At 34.9% G+C, this 16430-nt stretch overlaps 2 protein-coding genes across 2 annotated transcripts in view; one reads left to right on the top strand and one right to left on the bottom strand.

Moving 5' to 3' along the window:
- The first annotated feature begins 1044 nt into the window (after positions 1-1044).
- The window catches only part of LOC141292279 (complement factor B-like), a 19341-nt gene continuing 3955 nt past the window's right edge, over positions 1045-16430 (top strand). Inside the window, exons 1-15 of the mRNA XM_073824284.1 lie at positions 1045-1123; positions 1282-1497; positions 1599-1784; positions 1912-2085; positions 2203-2295; positions 2442-2601; positions 2939-3075; positions 3338-3529; positions 5037-5189; positions 5365-5459; positions 5613-5736; positions 5826-5964; positions 6060-6139; positions 6272-6381; positions 6555-6684. Coding sequence (XP_073680385.1) covers positions 1063-1123; positions 1282-1497; positions 1599-1784; positions 1912-2085; positions 2203-2295; positions 2442-2601; positions 2939-3075; positions 3338-3529; positions 5037-5189; positions 5365-5459; positions 5613-5736; positions 5826-5964; positions 6060-6139; positions 6272-6381; positions 6555-6684 — 2050 coding nt within the window. The 5' untranslated portion in view covers positions 1045-1062. The remainder of the gene's footprint in view (positions 1124-1281; positions 1498-1598; positions 1785-1911; positions 2086-2202; positions 2296-2441; positions 2602-2938; positions 3076-3337; positions 3530-5036; positions 5190-5364; positions 5460-5612; positions 5737-5825; positions 5965-6059; positions 6140-6271; positions 6382-6554; positions 6685-16430) is intronic.
- slc29a2 (solute carrier family 29 member 2) lies at positions 8774-15486 on the bottom strand. Its single transcript, XM_073824283.1, has 12 exons — positions 15450-15486; positions 15265-15343; positions 15053-15186; positions 14057-14196; positions 13772-13906; positions 12110-12207; positions 11928-12000; positions 11694-11818; positions 11474-11579; positions 11308-11393; positions 11009-11208; positions 8774-9097 (listed from the first exon to the last, which is right to left on the bottom strand). Exons 1-12 carry the CDS (start codon positions 15479-15481, stop codon positions 8986-8988), a joined length of 1320 nt encoding a protein of 439 aa, XP_073680384.1. The 5' UTR covers positions 15482-15486; the 3' UTR covers positions 8774-8985.

The raw sequence follows: 16430 nt of genomic DNA, 5'->3' as shown, positions 1-16430 counted from the left end.
ACATAATACAGTACATTAACACACTTTTCAGAAGGCCAACGTGTGTTTAAGATCCTTTTTTTATTGGTCACATCAAATATTCTAATTTTGTGAAATACTGGATTTGTTTTTTGTTTGTCTTTAATCCATAATCATCAAAATTGAAACAAATAAAGGCTTGAAATTATTTCACTTTGTGTGTAGTGAATTAATATAACATACAAGTTTCACTATTTGAAACAAATTATTGAAATAAATGGACTTTATGGCACATAGCTGTACTATGATGTAGTTTTCAAATAAGCCTAAATGGCTTTATTAACTAGATCAGATGTGTTGAATTAGGGTTGAATTTGTGGCCCTCCAGGAACTGAGTTTGACACCCCTGACCATCATCCTGCGCTTTCCAAACATCTGACACATTAGCACCTCTGCAGAGTGGTGTTTATTTAAAAGTACAGGCATTTTTGGCTTTGCCACACTGGTTTGTATGAAAGCTAAATGACTTTAACTTTTATTGACACTTAGTGGCATAGAGAAAGCATTACAGAAAAGACAGTTTTTGTAACCAGTGCCATTGTAGAAACCATTTGTCTTACTGTGTTTAACCTTTAACGGCTCTTGTCTGTGCGTTAGTGTGCACATGTGCACATCGCAGTGATGGGGAAAAAAAAGTATTTGATCCCCTGCTGATTTTGTTCGTTTGCCACTGAAAAAGAAATGATCAGTCTATAATTTTAATGGTAAGTTTATTTATCCTCTCCAAGTCATTAAGGTATTGAGGCTGACATTTGGCAATTCCAACCGTCAGTTACCTTCACAGATTTTCTATGGGATTGAGGTCTGGAGACTGGCTAGGCCACTCCAGGACCTTAATATGCTTCTTCTTGAGCCAATCCTTGTTGTCTTGGCCGTGTGTTGTCAGTCTTGTTTTGAGCTGTGCGTTTTGTGATTCTTATTTGACTTGAGGTTAAACATTGACCACTGAATGTAAATAAAATATTGACCCCACTATAAAAGTTTCCCCCTGACCATTTGCTTCTGTGTTTTTTTTTTCTCAGCTGAAGACTTAACATAAGCAGCATGGAGAGTAAGCAGCAGCTGAAATGGTTAATGCTTACAGTGATATACCCTCTTATCACAGGTAGGTCTTTTTGTTTCTTAAAATAAATGCATTCTGAAATATACAGACAAAAATATTTTGGCTTGTATCATTTCTTTTTTTTTTTTAAATGGAACTAAAACAGTTGCTTCTGTCATATTTTTTATGGCCTTCTTCAATGATCTGGCTGTTTATACTAGGTGCTCAATTCTCCATGTCCAAAAGAGACATTTCATGTCCCAAAGAGAACCTAAGCATTACTGGAGGGAGCTTTGTTCTTTCTAATGGCTACTCACATGGGAGTCTACTAACATACATCTGCCCGAATGGATATTACCCATCGGTTCGGTCACGTCATTGTCAGTATGGACTCTGGACCTCAACGACCAAAATCATAAAAACTCCAGAGTGCAAAAGTAAGAAACAAGGCATTATTTTGTGTCAAGATATAGTAAATAAATGCTGGACTTTTATTATGTATATCTACAGTATGTGTTTATTTTTGCCTTTATCCTAGAGATCACGTGTCCCAATCCTCGTGTTTTCAAGAATGGAGAGGTGATTCCATATAAAGACAAGTACTATGTAAATGACACAACTACCTACTCATGTCCATCTGATTATATGTTTCGTGGCTCAGCGGTCCGTGTTTGCAAGCCTAATGGCAAGTGGAGTGGAAGCACGCCAATTTGTGGAGATAACAGTGAGTAGTCACTATTACTTTGTAAATATGTAAACACACAGCAGTTTCCATGCACTAGTCTGGGTCAAGCTGAAATGTAGGCCCATTGATCACTACTTCAATTTGTCTGTTTATTACTGTCTCACAGTTGATCACTGTCCTGACCCTGGTGTTCCCCCTGGTAGCAGTCGAGCAGGGAACATGTTTAACATAGACGACAAAGTCACGTACCGCTGCGAGAGTCCATTGACCTTGATCGGTTCCAAAGTGCGAGTGTGTCAGGATGGTGGCCAGTGGTCAGGAACAGAGCCACAATGTTACGGTGTGTCTTAAAATAACTTCACTGAAATTTACAAAATCATGTGTTTTGTATGGACTATGGAAAAAATGAAAGGTTGTTAGCCATGAGTAATGCTGTTGTTGTGTTAATACTGTACAGCTGATTTCACATACGACACCCCAGAGGAAGCATCAGACGCTTTTACCAACACTCTAAAGACAAATCTAGCGTTTTCTCAGTTGCATGAAAAAGGTACCTTTATGTGACTTTTTTTAAGCATTACACACACACACACAAATTTTTTTTTTTACATTTTCATTATTAATTTCCCTGCTCAGAAAAGAAACAAATCACATCTGTGCATTTAAACATGAATACCATGTTCCTTCTGTCTTAAGAACAGCCGGGTAAGAAAATAACTGTGGATCAGGATGGAATACTTGATATTTACATTGCTGTGGATGCATCTGACAGCATAAAGGAGAAGGATTTTGACAATGCAAAAACCACCATTAAAATGCTTATAGAGAAGATATGTCAATTGTCAAACCTTCAGAGGTTGGTGTAGGGAATTTAACCTAAAATCTAAAAGCAGCCATTTAATTGTTGTTCAATTTGATGTTAAAGGTTTTGCAATAATATAAACACCAATATTTGAAAATGAAGCATTACCATTGTGATACACTGAGATGCTCTCAAGAGTGAACTTGACTTTTAACCTCCTCAACATTGTCAGAAACCTCTAATATCACGATTAGTGTGTCGATATCGATAGTAAATATCCTGTTTCACATTATGAAAACATTAACTGCGCTGAACTCTAGCATTTTGATCAGATAACAGACAGATGTTGCTTCCATCTTTGAACTCTCAATGCTCTTTTCCAAAAGATTAGTTATTACCCGGTCTCCCCAAACTATGAGATCCTGATATTTGCTACAGACGTTATGCGGATAAACTCTATGAGGACCTTCAAAGATGAAAGAAAATTAATAAGTCTCCTTAAAGATCTGGACGATTTTAGTAATGAGAGTAAGTATTCTGTTTGAATGTCTCTTCCTGAGTCTTACTGTATCCATGGGTACAATTACTTTTTTTTTTTAGAGATTGTTGTTACAAAATAATGTACTAATAGTACATTTAAGATTAATTTGATTAAATATTTATTATGTAGTTAAAATAAAACAATCCATGTTAACTTTGATTCATTTTAATTTAGATTTAGTCAGTTGTTTCAATTGGAAAATGTTTTCATTAACCTGCTGACTCTAATAGTCTGGTGTGAAAAAAACAGGTAAAGGAGATAAAACAGCTGCCAATATTACCAAAGTCTATTCAGAGATTTTAGAGAGCATGAAAATGGAGGAGATCAACAATGCAATGGCCTTCAGTGAGACCCAACACATCGTCATAGTGTTCACTGATGGTACTGACATTAACATTTACATACAATACAAACAAATGAAAGAGTTAGTTCACCCAAAAATTTAAATTTGCCAATTACTTACTCACCCTCCAGGCATCCTCAGTATATAACATCTTTTAGATGAATCCAATCAGAGTTATACTAAAAATTGTTCTGGCTCTCCCAAGCTTTATTATGGCAATGCACCTGTGAGTCTTGTGAAAACAAACACTTGTTTACAGGAGCGAAGGAAGCAAAGTCTCCTCTTAGCTTATATCAAAATCCTCCAACATTTGTCTTTACAAATCCTCATTTTGTGCTAGCAGGGCATGCGCACAGCTTCCGTGTACGACAATTTGCGAAGCTAGATCAAGGTGATTATTACTTTTTAAAGGGGTCATCGGTTGCCCATTTTCCACAAGTTGATATGATTCTTTAGGGTCTTAATGATAAGTCTATAACAGGGATCCTCAAATCTGGCCAAGGAGATCCACTTTCCTGAAAAGTTTAGATCTAACCCTAATCAAACACACCTGAGCATGCTAATCAGTGTCTTCATTGGAAAATCACAGGTAGGTGAGTTTGAACCTCTGTTGGAGCTAAACTCTGAAGCGCATTGGACCTCCAGGGTAAGATTTGAGGAACCATGGCCTATAACATACTTTGGTAAAAAAATATTCTCAATAATAATGTAAAAACACACTTTTTGCTAGTCAAATTCAGCCCTTTTAGAGCGAGCTATTCTGTTGTATGTTCCTTTAAATGCTAATGAGCTCTGCTCACCCCGCCCCTCTCTGCCATGGGATGAGCAGCCGTAATGTTTACTTTAGCCAAAATTTAGCCGCGTTTAGCTACGAAACATGCTAACTAGCACATTATTAAGAAAGGCCATTTGTGACAAGCTGAGAATGACCTGATATTAAAAAGGAGATATTACCTTTAAAGATTAAAAAAATACCACTGGGTGGATTTGTATCATTGTAGGGTGGTTGTGTACACAAACTGCCAACACACATTAATGTTCAAACAACATGTAAAAAGTGAGTTTTGCATCCGATGACCCCTTTAAATATGGATATTTTTCTTACAAAAACACTCGCTACAGGAGACCTTTATTAACCCCCCCGCGAGACACTTTTTTATTATGGATGGATGCACTTTAACGGACTTGTTTTGGACTGATGAAGAGAACACCCTGCCCACTGCCATGATAAAGTTTGGGAGATCCAATTGGATTTGTCTGAAGGAAGGAAGCCTGGAGGGTGAGTCAATAAAGGGCCAATTTTAATTTTTGGGTGTATTTAATAAAAATACTTATGCACAGTATTACAAATTAGAATAGAAATGAACAAACTATTCACTGTTATTTATCTCATCTTATAGGTCAGGCAAACAATTTATCAATTATTATATTTTTGAAATGTGTGTTTCATTATCAAGCAGTATCATCAGGGACAGCACAATATATATATATATATATATATATATATATATATATATATATATATATATATATACAGTATATATATATAAATATAAATATATATGTTTGTTTAGAAGTCTTTATAATTGATTTCATATTGGATGTGTCCTCTATTTCTAGATCTTTATGTATTTGGAGTCGGAGATGATGTGTATCAAGAGGACTTAAATGACTTGGTGTCACAGAAGGACCAAGAAAAACACTTCTTTAAGCTTCAAGACTTAGCAAAAGTGCAAGAGATGTTTGACCACATGATTGGTACTGTATACTTCACCTAAAAGTAAAATTTCTGTAATTATTTAATCACCTTCATGTTGTTTTTTTGTGGAACACAGTTAGCCGTACTTGGACTAATCAGTTTCCTGACTTACAATTTACTCAGTGTTAATTGCTGTTGTTATTATTAACACTTAATACCTGCTTCCTTTCACAGATGAGAGCACCAGTGTAGGATTGTGTGGGGTTGTGTGGGAAGGCTTAGAAAATAAACGCAGTGCATTTCCTTGGCTGGCGCAGATTTATATTGCTGTAAGCCTTTTTAGCATTTTATTAGCCTATATATAGAACTCGATGTTAAAGAAAACATTTTCTTCCACAAGCTGAAGAAAACATGCATGTTATGACTAAAGAGTTGAACAATTTCAGCCATATGAACACCAGTCTTCTCTGTTCTTCATTTAGCGTCAAAAAAGTTCCATGTGCATGGGGTCATTAGTGTCCTCAAGTTACATCTTGACAGCGGCTCACTGCTTCTTAGAGGGAGACACACCTGATAAGATAACAGTTAAACTGGAAAAAGACATGGGTATGTCCTGATGTGTCCATATTTTCAGACTGAAGAAATACGTCTTACATGGTAAATCTTATTAAAGATGTTTACATCTCCTTTTGCAGTTGTAAAAGTGAAAAAATATGCAGTTCATCCTGAATTTAACATCAGAGCAAAACAGCATATGGGAATACAGGAATACTATGAATTTGATGTTGCTCTTATACAGCTGGAAAGAGCTGTTAAGACGAGTTTTAATCTACAGTGAGGAGCATAGATCTTTACTTTACTAAAAATATGAAAAGAAAGAAGCTGAAAAAGTAAAAAAAAAAAAAAAGATCATGTGTATTTCTCTACAGACCAATCTGCATCCCATGCACTAAAGAAACTAATGCAGCTCTGAAACTTTCAGAAAGGGAAGGGACGTGCAGGAAACATGGTAAGGTCAGACATGCGACATGCATACAGAGCCATATTAGAAATATAAAACAGAAATTATATTAAACATGTGATACTGCTTTTGTACAATGAAACATACCAAATATAAAATGTTAACATTTTATTGTAACAGAGGAAATACTAATGAGCAACTCCCTTGTGGAAGCTGCTTTCCCGTCTGAAATGGATGCTGATAATAGTCCCAAAGCAATTAAACGCATCACAATCAAGCTTGGAAAATATGTACGGTTTTTCTTATTTCTTATGTAATCTTACTGTATGTGTATTATATGTATAAAAAGTAAAATATTCTCAAATTTTGTCAGCATTTGGAATTAGAAACATTATTTCAATCTCTTATGGATGTAAAAAAAAAAGAAAGATAAGAACACTTCTTGGTGTACTTTTTTCTTTAGCGGGATGCTTGTGTTGAAGATGCAAAAAAAGCTAAAGGAATCAATGTGAAAAATGCCAGTGAAATAGTTACAGACAACTTTCTGTGCAGTGGTGGTAATAAACCAAGAACAGATCACGTTGCCTGCAAAGGTAAGTTTGATTTTTTTGCCATCAGGATGGCAGCTTGTATTTGGTTAGCCTTTTTATTCACTAGAGATCTGAAATTATTAATACAGCTCTCATATAGTTTCTTGTGTTTGCATGGTATTTTGTAACAGGTGATTTCGGTGGGCCCACTTATCTGAATAAAAAAGGTCGAGCGATTCAGGTGAGATTTCCATTTCCTTTTAAAAACAGTATTGATGATGTGGCTGTAAAGTCTCATGTACAATGTGTTTACAGGGTGAAATTATAGACTAATTTCAGAGAATCTGATGAATAAGAACTTTTCTGATATCTGTGAAATCTGATAGGCTGGTGTCGTAAGCTGGGGAGTGAAGGACATCTGCAATGGAAACAGTGTTTTCAATTCAGTAGCAGACTCCAGAGATTACCATTCAAATCTTTTCAGTGAAAAAATACGCTCGTTCCTTAAAGAACACCTAGAAAATGACGATATAGAAAACCCTCTTACATTCTTGTAAATGCTTTAGCAGACTGAAACTGTGTGATTATTGTTACAGTTTCACAACTTATTTCTATCTATCTTGAGAATGAACATTTACTTGAACTTTAGTTTCATATTTACTAAAATATGAATCCCACTGTGTTGCGATTGGTGAACATCAGTGTTTACATCAGCGGTGGCTCCGCATGTGTTTTTCGACCGCCTGTACCGCACACATCAACGGCCCGGCTCCAGCACAGATACTGGGGCAGTTCACGGACGTTTTACTAAATGCTTGCATTTATACGAGCCTCCCTGCGGCTTGCTGAAGCATCCCTGAAGTGGCTGTTCATGCCACATCACTAAAGTTAGGCGAATCCCCCACCTCATCCCTCCACACCCACCAACGATTTGAATTTCCATAGGTGGGATTTACGTTGTGACATCATAGCATCCAGAACACAAACGCTGTAGTCCAAAGGTTTACCGTTTTAGTTCTTGAAAATGGCTTTTTAAAAAAACAAAAACAAGTATCTCCCTTTGGAGTGGACTTGTAACTTTGAAGATGTTTTTTATGCCTAAACATACACACCACACACTGGCTAAAATTCATAAAGTTAAAAAGCATAATAGGACCTCTTTAAAGGGGTATGACGTTGCTAAAAAGAAAATTATTTTATGTATTTGCTGTAATGCAATGTGTTTACGTGGTTTATTGTTCAAAAAAGGTTTCGCCTTTTTGAAAAGCGTCGATATTCAGAAAGCTCATCGTTCTGAAAAGCGTGGTTTGCTCTGATTGGCCAGCTATCCAGTGATCCAGCAACACTGACAACCATTATAAACAAGTTGTTTGTTGCATCCAGTGGGGACATACTTACTTATTATGACGACTTATACTGTCTTTTTACGCGCTGCCTTGCGAACAGACAATAGGTAAACATAAAACCATGTCTGCATTTGTGAACGTAGAAACGACAAATAACAAGTGCTAATCTACACTGCTCAAAACTCAAGGAGGGACGACCATACATTGTGGTATTCTTGTGAACGTGCGTCAATGATTGACATGAAAGAGAATTGTCGTTAATTATCGAAAGTCGTTATTTTTTTTTCTTTGCGCACAAAAAGTTTGCTCGTAGCTTCATAACATTATGGTTGAACTACTGATGTCACATGGACTATTTAAACGATGTCCTTACTACTTTTTTGGGCCTTGAACTTGTCAGCTGCATTGCTGTCTATGCAGGGCCAGAAAGCTCTTGGATTGCATCAAAAAATCAGATGTTTATCCAAAGATGAATGAAGGTCTTACAGGTTTGGAACGACATGAGGGTGAGTAATTAATGCCTGAACTTACATTTTTGGGTGAGCTATGCCCTTAATGAAAACTTCACTATTAAGTGTGTATTTCACTGGTCTAGAGTGCTGAAGTCAATCATTTGCCAATACGCATATAATCTAACAAAATTCCACAAGGCATCAGCAAATCTAACTATTCCTAATCGGGGTTTCAGCAACTATACACAGGTTGAAAGTAAAGTGTTTGCACATTAAGCGGTTTTATATTTTTATTGAAAACTGAGTAAAAACAAAACACACAAATAAAAGCATACAACATATAAAAGATAAATAGATGAACTTCGAAAAAACAAATAAAAAATATTAATACAAAAAATATATAAAAAACTAATATAAAAACATTCATATGATGTAAAATATTGATTGCAAATGAAAGTAAAAAAAAAAATGAGATGAAAAAAAAATAAGTATATAAAGTGCTATAAAGCCCAAAGTATGCTTTTATTGTCCACGGTCTGCTCATTCTCACAAATGTGGGATCCTCCCTAAAGAATTATTTTAAGCCCAAAAGAGAGAGCCGCACCCAGAGAAAGTCCCAAAGCCAGGAAGAAGGTCATCAGAGCCCCTGCTGTCTCTGCATCTTTAGGCCTCACAAGCCTAGATAAAGAATAAACAGTTTGTGGGTGTTCTGAGATATATTATGGAAAACAATGCATTTGTCTTGAATTAGACAACCTAGAATGGTACGACGCCACGTTAAAAGAATTTTATATTATGAGACTCATAACATTTTTAGAATAAAGTCAAAATGTTTTGAGAATAAAACATAATAACGAGAATAAAGTTGAAATGTTTCGAGAATAAGGTCAAAATTGCGAAAAAAAATTAAGTATGAGAATAATATATAAATTACGAGAATAAAGACAAAACATTGCGAAAATGAAACTAGCATTTAAAGTTATAATATTTGATTAAAAACAACTATAAAACGTTCTAAACATGTTATATTGTTGTCTGTTCTGAGGTATATAAGTGACTATTCACAAGCTGTTTTATTTATGGTGTAATAGAGTAAATAATTGGAAATTATATTTAACATCTTCCATTATTTGTAGCAAGCCAGCCACCCAGTAATCACAATATTTTGGTAATTTGTTGCTTTTCTTATAATACACGCTTTCAAATTCTGTCAGTTTTATTATGGAATTTGGAATATCTTCCGTACTCCTAATCCAGGCCAATTGCATGCACAACAGGCTAATATACTCTCAAAATATTATAACTGTAATCTTGTAATTGCTACGAATTAATTCTTATAATTTTATTCACAAAACATTTTGACTTTATTCTCTAAACACTTCAACTTTATTCTCGAAATATTTTGACTTTATTCTCATAATATTTTAACTTTATTCTCAAAATTGTTCTACTTTTTTGTCTTAATATTTCGACTTTATTCTCGTAATTTCAACTTTCTCAAAATATACCGAATTTATTCTCAAAATTTCAACTTTATTCTTGAAATATTTAGACTTTATTCTCACAATATTACGACGTTATTCTCTTAATTTAAATTTTATTCTCAATATATTTAACCTTTATACTCGAAATATTTTGACTTTATTCTCTAAACACTTCAACACACTATTCTTGTAATTTTGACTTTATTCTAGAAATATTTTGACTTTATGCTCAATATATTTTGACTTTATTCTCTAAACCTTTCAACCTTATTCTCATAATTTTGACTTTATTCTCAAAATATTTTTGCTTTATTCTCATAATATTCCAACTTTATTCTCAAAATATTTTGACTATTCTTGTAATAGTTTCACTCTATTCTTGTAATATTTCGACTTTATTCTTGCAATTTAAATTTTATTCTCGAAATATTTTGACTATTCTTGTAATAGTTTCACTCTATTCTTGTAATATTTCGACTTTATTCTTGCAATTTCAATTTTATTCTCGAAATATTTACTTTTATTCTCTAATTATTTCGACTTTATTCTCAAAATATTTCGACTTTATTCTCATTATTTCAACTTTATTTTCATAATATTATGACTTTATTCTCTAAACGCTTCAACTTTATGCTTGTAATTTTTACTTTTTTGTCAAAATAGTTCTACTTTATTGTCTTAATATTTCAACTTTATTTTCGAAAGATTTCAACTTTTTTTCTCGTAATTTCAACTTTATTATCAAATATTTCAACTTTATTCTCGTAATATTTTGACTTTATTCTCATAAAATTTTTATTCTCTAAACACTTCAACCTCATTCTCATAATTGACTTTATTGTTTAAATAGTTCTACTTTATTGTCTTAATATTTCAACTTTATTTTCGTAATTTCAACTTTATTCTTGAAATAATACGTCTTTATTCTTGTAATATTTCGACTTTATTCACATAATATTACGACTTTATTTAGAGCATTACAAGAATAGAGTGAAAATATTATGAGAATAAAGTCAAAATATTTTGTGACATCACAGAATAAATGTACTATTTACTGACACCAGTTGATATGTTAAACTTTTGTGTTGCCCTTAATTGTACTTACTGTGGAGCATAGCTCATGGAGAGGCAGGCAAAATATCCATTGGTCATGGCAAACAAAGACATGATGATGATATAAGCCATGTCATGATTGAAAATGACTGGGAGATAGAAGCGAGGCTGGACATTGCAGAGCATGAGGGCAGGAATGAAAACTACCCGTAATACCACAAAAAGAGGGAATAAATGACTCTTCATCGAAGGCTGGGAGTTTGGGAAAAGAACAAAGATGGATGTTAGATAAAGAATAATTTCCTTAGTTAGACATCATACTGTGTTGATATAGGCTCCAGTAAGACTTACCCATTGAAGACGAGAAGGCAGGCTTCTGCCAACCCAGTCCATCACACTGAAGACAATGAATGAACACAAAGGTATAAAGATGTTCTCTGTAAGTTGAAAACAGGTGTAAATCAAAGTGCTTTGACAAGCAAAATGCATGAGCTTTAAAAACCTTGTGCAGACTCACCTTTCCCTTCAAATAATCCAGAGGGTTTTGTACTTATAGTAATTGCTGGGAAAACGGACAGTGTGACGGCAAACACGCATGTCACACATACAGCCATCACCCAAATCTATAAAAAATAAATAAAATACATCCAGCTAGGCACTTATGTAATTCTTTTAAAATACATTCAGTGAATTATTCCTAATAGTGAGTACATAAACAGAAAATACATTCGCTATACCTTTTTGAAGACCTGTGGCACAGTTGACTTCTCCTCAGTGGGTTCCTGTTTGAACTCATTCAGTTTTTCACATGCTTCTGTTTCACCAATGTCGTCAAAATTATTCAACTTCACTTTAACAATCTCTGTAGCAACAAAAAGACCATCAAAATGTATGATTTAAAAGAACTATCATTGAGTGGCTTTGCTCATCTTTGTGTAATTTGTCCAAATAATGGAAAAATGTACACATACCAGAACGATTTGCTGATGGCTCCTTCAGAGTAGTTTTAGTAGACACATTTTCCAAATGAAGCTGGGCAAATCTCTGTAATATAATGAGGAATTTCATTTTGTGCTACTATTTCCATATTTTATAGCAATTTTTAAATAAAAAAAACAAGTGAAAAGAAATCATGATGGCCTGTGGCACCTACCAGATGCGGAAGGATAAGGTAACAGCATAAAGTAAGTAGAGTGGCAACACAGGGGGTTATGAAATATCCCAGGGCAGAACTCTCTGAGTCGGTTTCATCTGAAGATTGCATAAAAACACAGCTATCAGACTAAATGGGTTTCTCTCAGATTGCTAATAAAAATATCAACATTTATTTAGGCAGGGCCCAACGCTCACTTAAAAAATTTAGGAGCACCCTTTAATCAATAATCATAAAATCTGATCAAAAAAATTGCCTTCCCATTACGAGGTGATACTTAACTCCTTAAAGTGATTTACAGGGGAATTTTGTTTAAAAGTGTCACCTTTTATGCCAATTTTTTTTAAGCTTTTTAAAATGTTTAATTAAAACAACAGCATACGAACAGGTAGAACAAGAATAAGTTACCAATCAAATGAAACCAGTATTAAAGGAGAACTCCGGTGTGATTTTGACCTAAAGTGTATTGAATCATGATACCGAGTGTAAACGTACCTTGCATATCTCATCTCGTCTTGTCCACTGCTGTCCGAAATCTGGGGTCAGTTAGCCGATGCTCACAACAGCTTGTCAATGAAAGTCAATCGGGCATCGAAGGAGCCATGTAAATAAATCACTGTTTTACGCCATTTACGAGGCACAAAGTAGCTCCACACTTCATTGGTAGACTTCCAAGGGCCCTGACATTTAAAACGAGACATTGAGAACTCAGAAAAAGCACCGGTAGTTTATTTACAAGTAGATTTATACAGACAGTAACCGCAAGAAGTTTCGCGGCCGCCGCCATCTTAAATGTAGTCACGATAAGTCGAGTGTCGAGCACCAAGGGATTTATCAGCTTATCAACTTATCAGGTTGTAGTTTCCTTGGTGCTCGACACTCGACTTATCGTGACTACATTTAAGATGGCGGCGGCCGCGAAACTTCTTGCAGTTACTGTCTGTATAAATCTACTTGTAAATAAACTACCGGTGCTTTTTCTGAGTTCTCAATGTCTCGTTTTAAATGTCAGGGCCCTTGGAAGTCTACAGTGGACAAGACGAGATGAGATATGCAAGGTACGTTTACACTCGGTATCATGATTCAATACACTTTAGGTCAAAATCACACCGGAGTTCTCCTTTAACTAAATGTATTTGTACTACAAAGGTGGCATAGAAGAACACAAAAGTGGCTTGTAGATGTATTTTCATATGCAATCAAATTCATAAATTCATGTTGAGATGTTTTCAATATAACATTTTGAATCCAGAAATATTAAAGTATTTAAAAAATGGAAACGATACTTTAAAAATAAAACAAAATCTGCTTGTAGGTGGAGGCAAGTCACTGATTTAATTACTGAATCATATCATTCATTTGATTCGTTCGAATGGATGATTCATTCAGGAATAAAGCATTTGACTGTGTTTATGAATGGTTAATTGATTCATTGACTCACTAGATTTGTTTAAAAACGCATGTTCATTCATAAACGAAACAACGCAGTGTTTGAATGGAGACACAGATGCGACTGAAATGGTTGTAATGTAGAACCATGTTGGGTAAAAATAGCTCCACAAAGGCTGAACCCTTTTATGTACAGTGAGAATGGAAAAGTACTGTTTGGTCACTAAATAGCTAAACAGTACACCAAGTAATTAGAATATTGTGGGTACTTACAGATACTCGCTAACAGCATTGCAATACCAGAGAAGATTCCTGCCACTGCCTGCCCGCTCATGAACACGGAGCTGAATCTCGGCGGCATCTTACCGATCAGCCCGAACAGACTACCTTGAAGCACAGCCCCAAACACTGAGCAAAAATGCAGGAAAGATGAGGAGTGTTAGATTTGTAAGATGATTTGCTCACTCAAACATGTAAAAAAAAAACAAAAAAAATGAAAGAGGTTCTATTGTAATACTCTTAATAGTATAAAGTGAAAAGAGGAATGAAGAAACATACTGTTAATAAACCAGATTGTCGCCATTGTAATGGAAAAGAACTGGTCCTGGTCCATTTTAACTTTCACTAAAATGGCCGTGAGAATGAAGAGAAGTAATATGAAGACCATGCTGCCAGCAATCCGCATCTTCTCTGCAATGCTATATAAGCAAAAGATATAAGAGGCTTGTTAAAGGGAACCCCGGGTATTAAGACTTGTATGGCTTAATATAACATAAATGATGTCTCTTATTATGTAGTAGAAAAACCCATGAAAGATTTATGTTATTTAAAAAATCCACATTGTTTTGTACATATTTTGAGCTACAGGGGCGCCATTATTTCAATGACGTCAAATGGTTGAACTCCGTGAGCTACTACTGCTACCTATTTTTTTTTACCAAAAGACAATACGATGCCACATTGTGCGGCTTTTGGTTGTGATTTTTTTTTTTTTTGCTAGAGGACAACAAGAGAAGCGAAAGTCTCTACACTGCTTTCCTAGTGATAAGAAGAGAAAAAAAAATGGGAAGATGCCGGTGGACAAATAAAACTTTCTAAAGACCTGCGTCTTTGTACTTTTCACTTTAGCCCTGATGCCTTTCAGGCTTTTAGTAGACCACAGCTACTGAAAGAGCTTACAAATTGCAGAGACAAGAAACGCTAGATGCCATCCTGACTGGATGTAAACCTGCAATGCCTGTCATGACGCCACAGCCGCTAAAGGAGTTTCTCAGTGTGGATTTCACTCAATGTCCAGGGGCATTTACACTCCTTGTAGGGAAAATCAATGAAATCAATGATTTGGGTTACGCCTACACTTATATCTATTGCCACCAGTAAGCTCTTTCAGTAGCTGTAGTCATCATATAAGTACTTTATTTTCTGAGTTGTGTTGTGGTAAAAATAACAGTAGTGCAACCATTTCAGTCATCAAAATAACGGTGCGCCCCAAAACGATGTACACACTATATGACTTGCAGAAGTAAACAAATGTTGCATGAACCAGATACTCACTGCTGGTATAGAAAGGAGTTGAGAAGTGTGAATAGCAGCAAGGGAAGCTGGGCTAACAGCACACTCATGTTACCAAACATGTAAGTGTCAGGCTGTGTAGAATTTGTACCGTTTTTCAAACGGTCAGTGAAATACTGCAAACAGAAGGGAATTGATTATGAGCATGTGAGATTTAAAGATAATCTTCATCAATCAGTACAAGTCTGTCTTACATTCATTGCAGTTATGAAGAAGTTCCATGGAAGCAGAGTTCCCATTCCCAACAAGAAAAAGATAACAGCCACAAGGCCACTGTCAGGGTTAGAGGGAGACAATTGTTATGTGTCATAAATGTTTTTCTTTAAAAAAAATTTCTGAATAATTAAGAATAATTAACTGTTATCAGAACGGCACTCACCTCTTGTCTGATGTTCCCTTGCAAATCCTCATTTTGAAATGTTCTAAAAAAAAGTAATATTTTCGTTCTTAGATCCAATCCAAGTTTAGTGATATCAATACACAATTAGTATCTTTAATATCTGAGTCTTTCTTGTCATTTAAGTTGAGTGGTTCTCAAACTTTCGGATTTTATTTGATAATTGATTATATATATATATATATATATATATATATATATATATATATATATATATATATATATATATATATGACCCTCAACCACAGAACCAGTCATAAGTAGCACAGGTATATTTGTAGCAATAGCCAAAAATACATTCTATGGGTCAAAATTATCGATTTTTCTTTTATGGCAAAAATCTGTAGGATATTAAGTAAAGATTATATTCCATTAAGACATTTTTGTAAATTTCCTACCATAAATATATCAAAACTTCATTTTTGATTAGTAATATGCATTGCTAAGATAATATATAATATGTCTTTTCCACAAGATGTAATCCTCCAAGATGTGACGTGTGTACACGTGACGCATCCTTAGCTGCAACAAACTATCTAATATTTAACTTGTTTGATAATTCCCGAAAATATTACAAATCAGTAACTAACTTAAAATACTTTATATAAGTATTACTTAAGATATATGGCGTATCCAACATACGTTATCAAACTATTATTACTATTAACTATAAGAACGCGTTAAGTGTCGAACTCTGATCTATATAATGATAATGTTCTCTATTATAGATCAGTGGTCGAACTTGAGAAGTTTGAACTGAAAGAAACCGGTTTCCTGACAGCTGAAACAGGGTTGCCAGGTTTGCGAAACAAAACCAGCTCGCTGGCAACAGTAGCTCAATTACGCGGGAAAACCGCGGACTTGTCAACCCTGAGAAGTGATTTCCTCGTGGGCGCTCGCGCTTAAAAGCTCTTGTGTATTTCCCTCCACGACATACAATACAATAACACATACAATAACACA

Source organism: Garra rufa, chromosome 19, assembly GCF_049309525.1.
Source record: "Garra rufa chromosome 19, GarRuf1.0, whole genome shotgun sequence".
Taxonomy (NCBI): domain Eukaryota; kingdom Metazoa; phylum Chordata; class Actinopteri; order Cypriniformes; family Cyprinidae; genus Garra; species Garra rufa.
Note: the sequence above shows the minus strand (reverse complement) of the source record. Positions and strands in the feature narration are given on the sequence as shown.

Excerpts from the sequence above, each read along its gene's own strand:
- slc29a2 (XM_073824283.1), bottom strand. The coding sequence starts at position 15,481 with ATGAGGATTTGCAAGGGAACATCAGACAAGAG. Across the intron at positions 14,197-15,052 it reads AACTCCTTTCTATACCAGCA|CATTGCAGAGAAGATGCGGA; the intron begins GTGAGTATCTGG and ends TTGCTTATATAG. Across the intron at positions 12,208-13,771 it reads AATGCTGTTAGCGAGTATCT|ATGAAACCGACTCAGAGAGT; the intron begins GTAAGTACCCAC and ends TGCAATCTTCAG.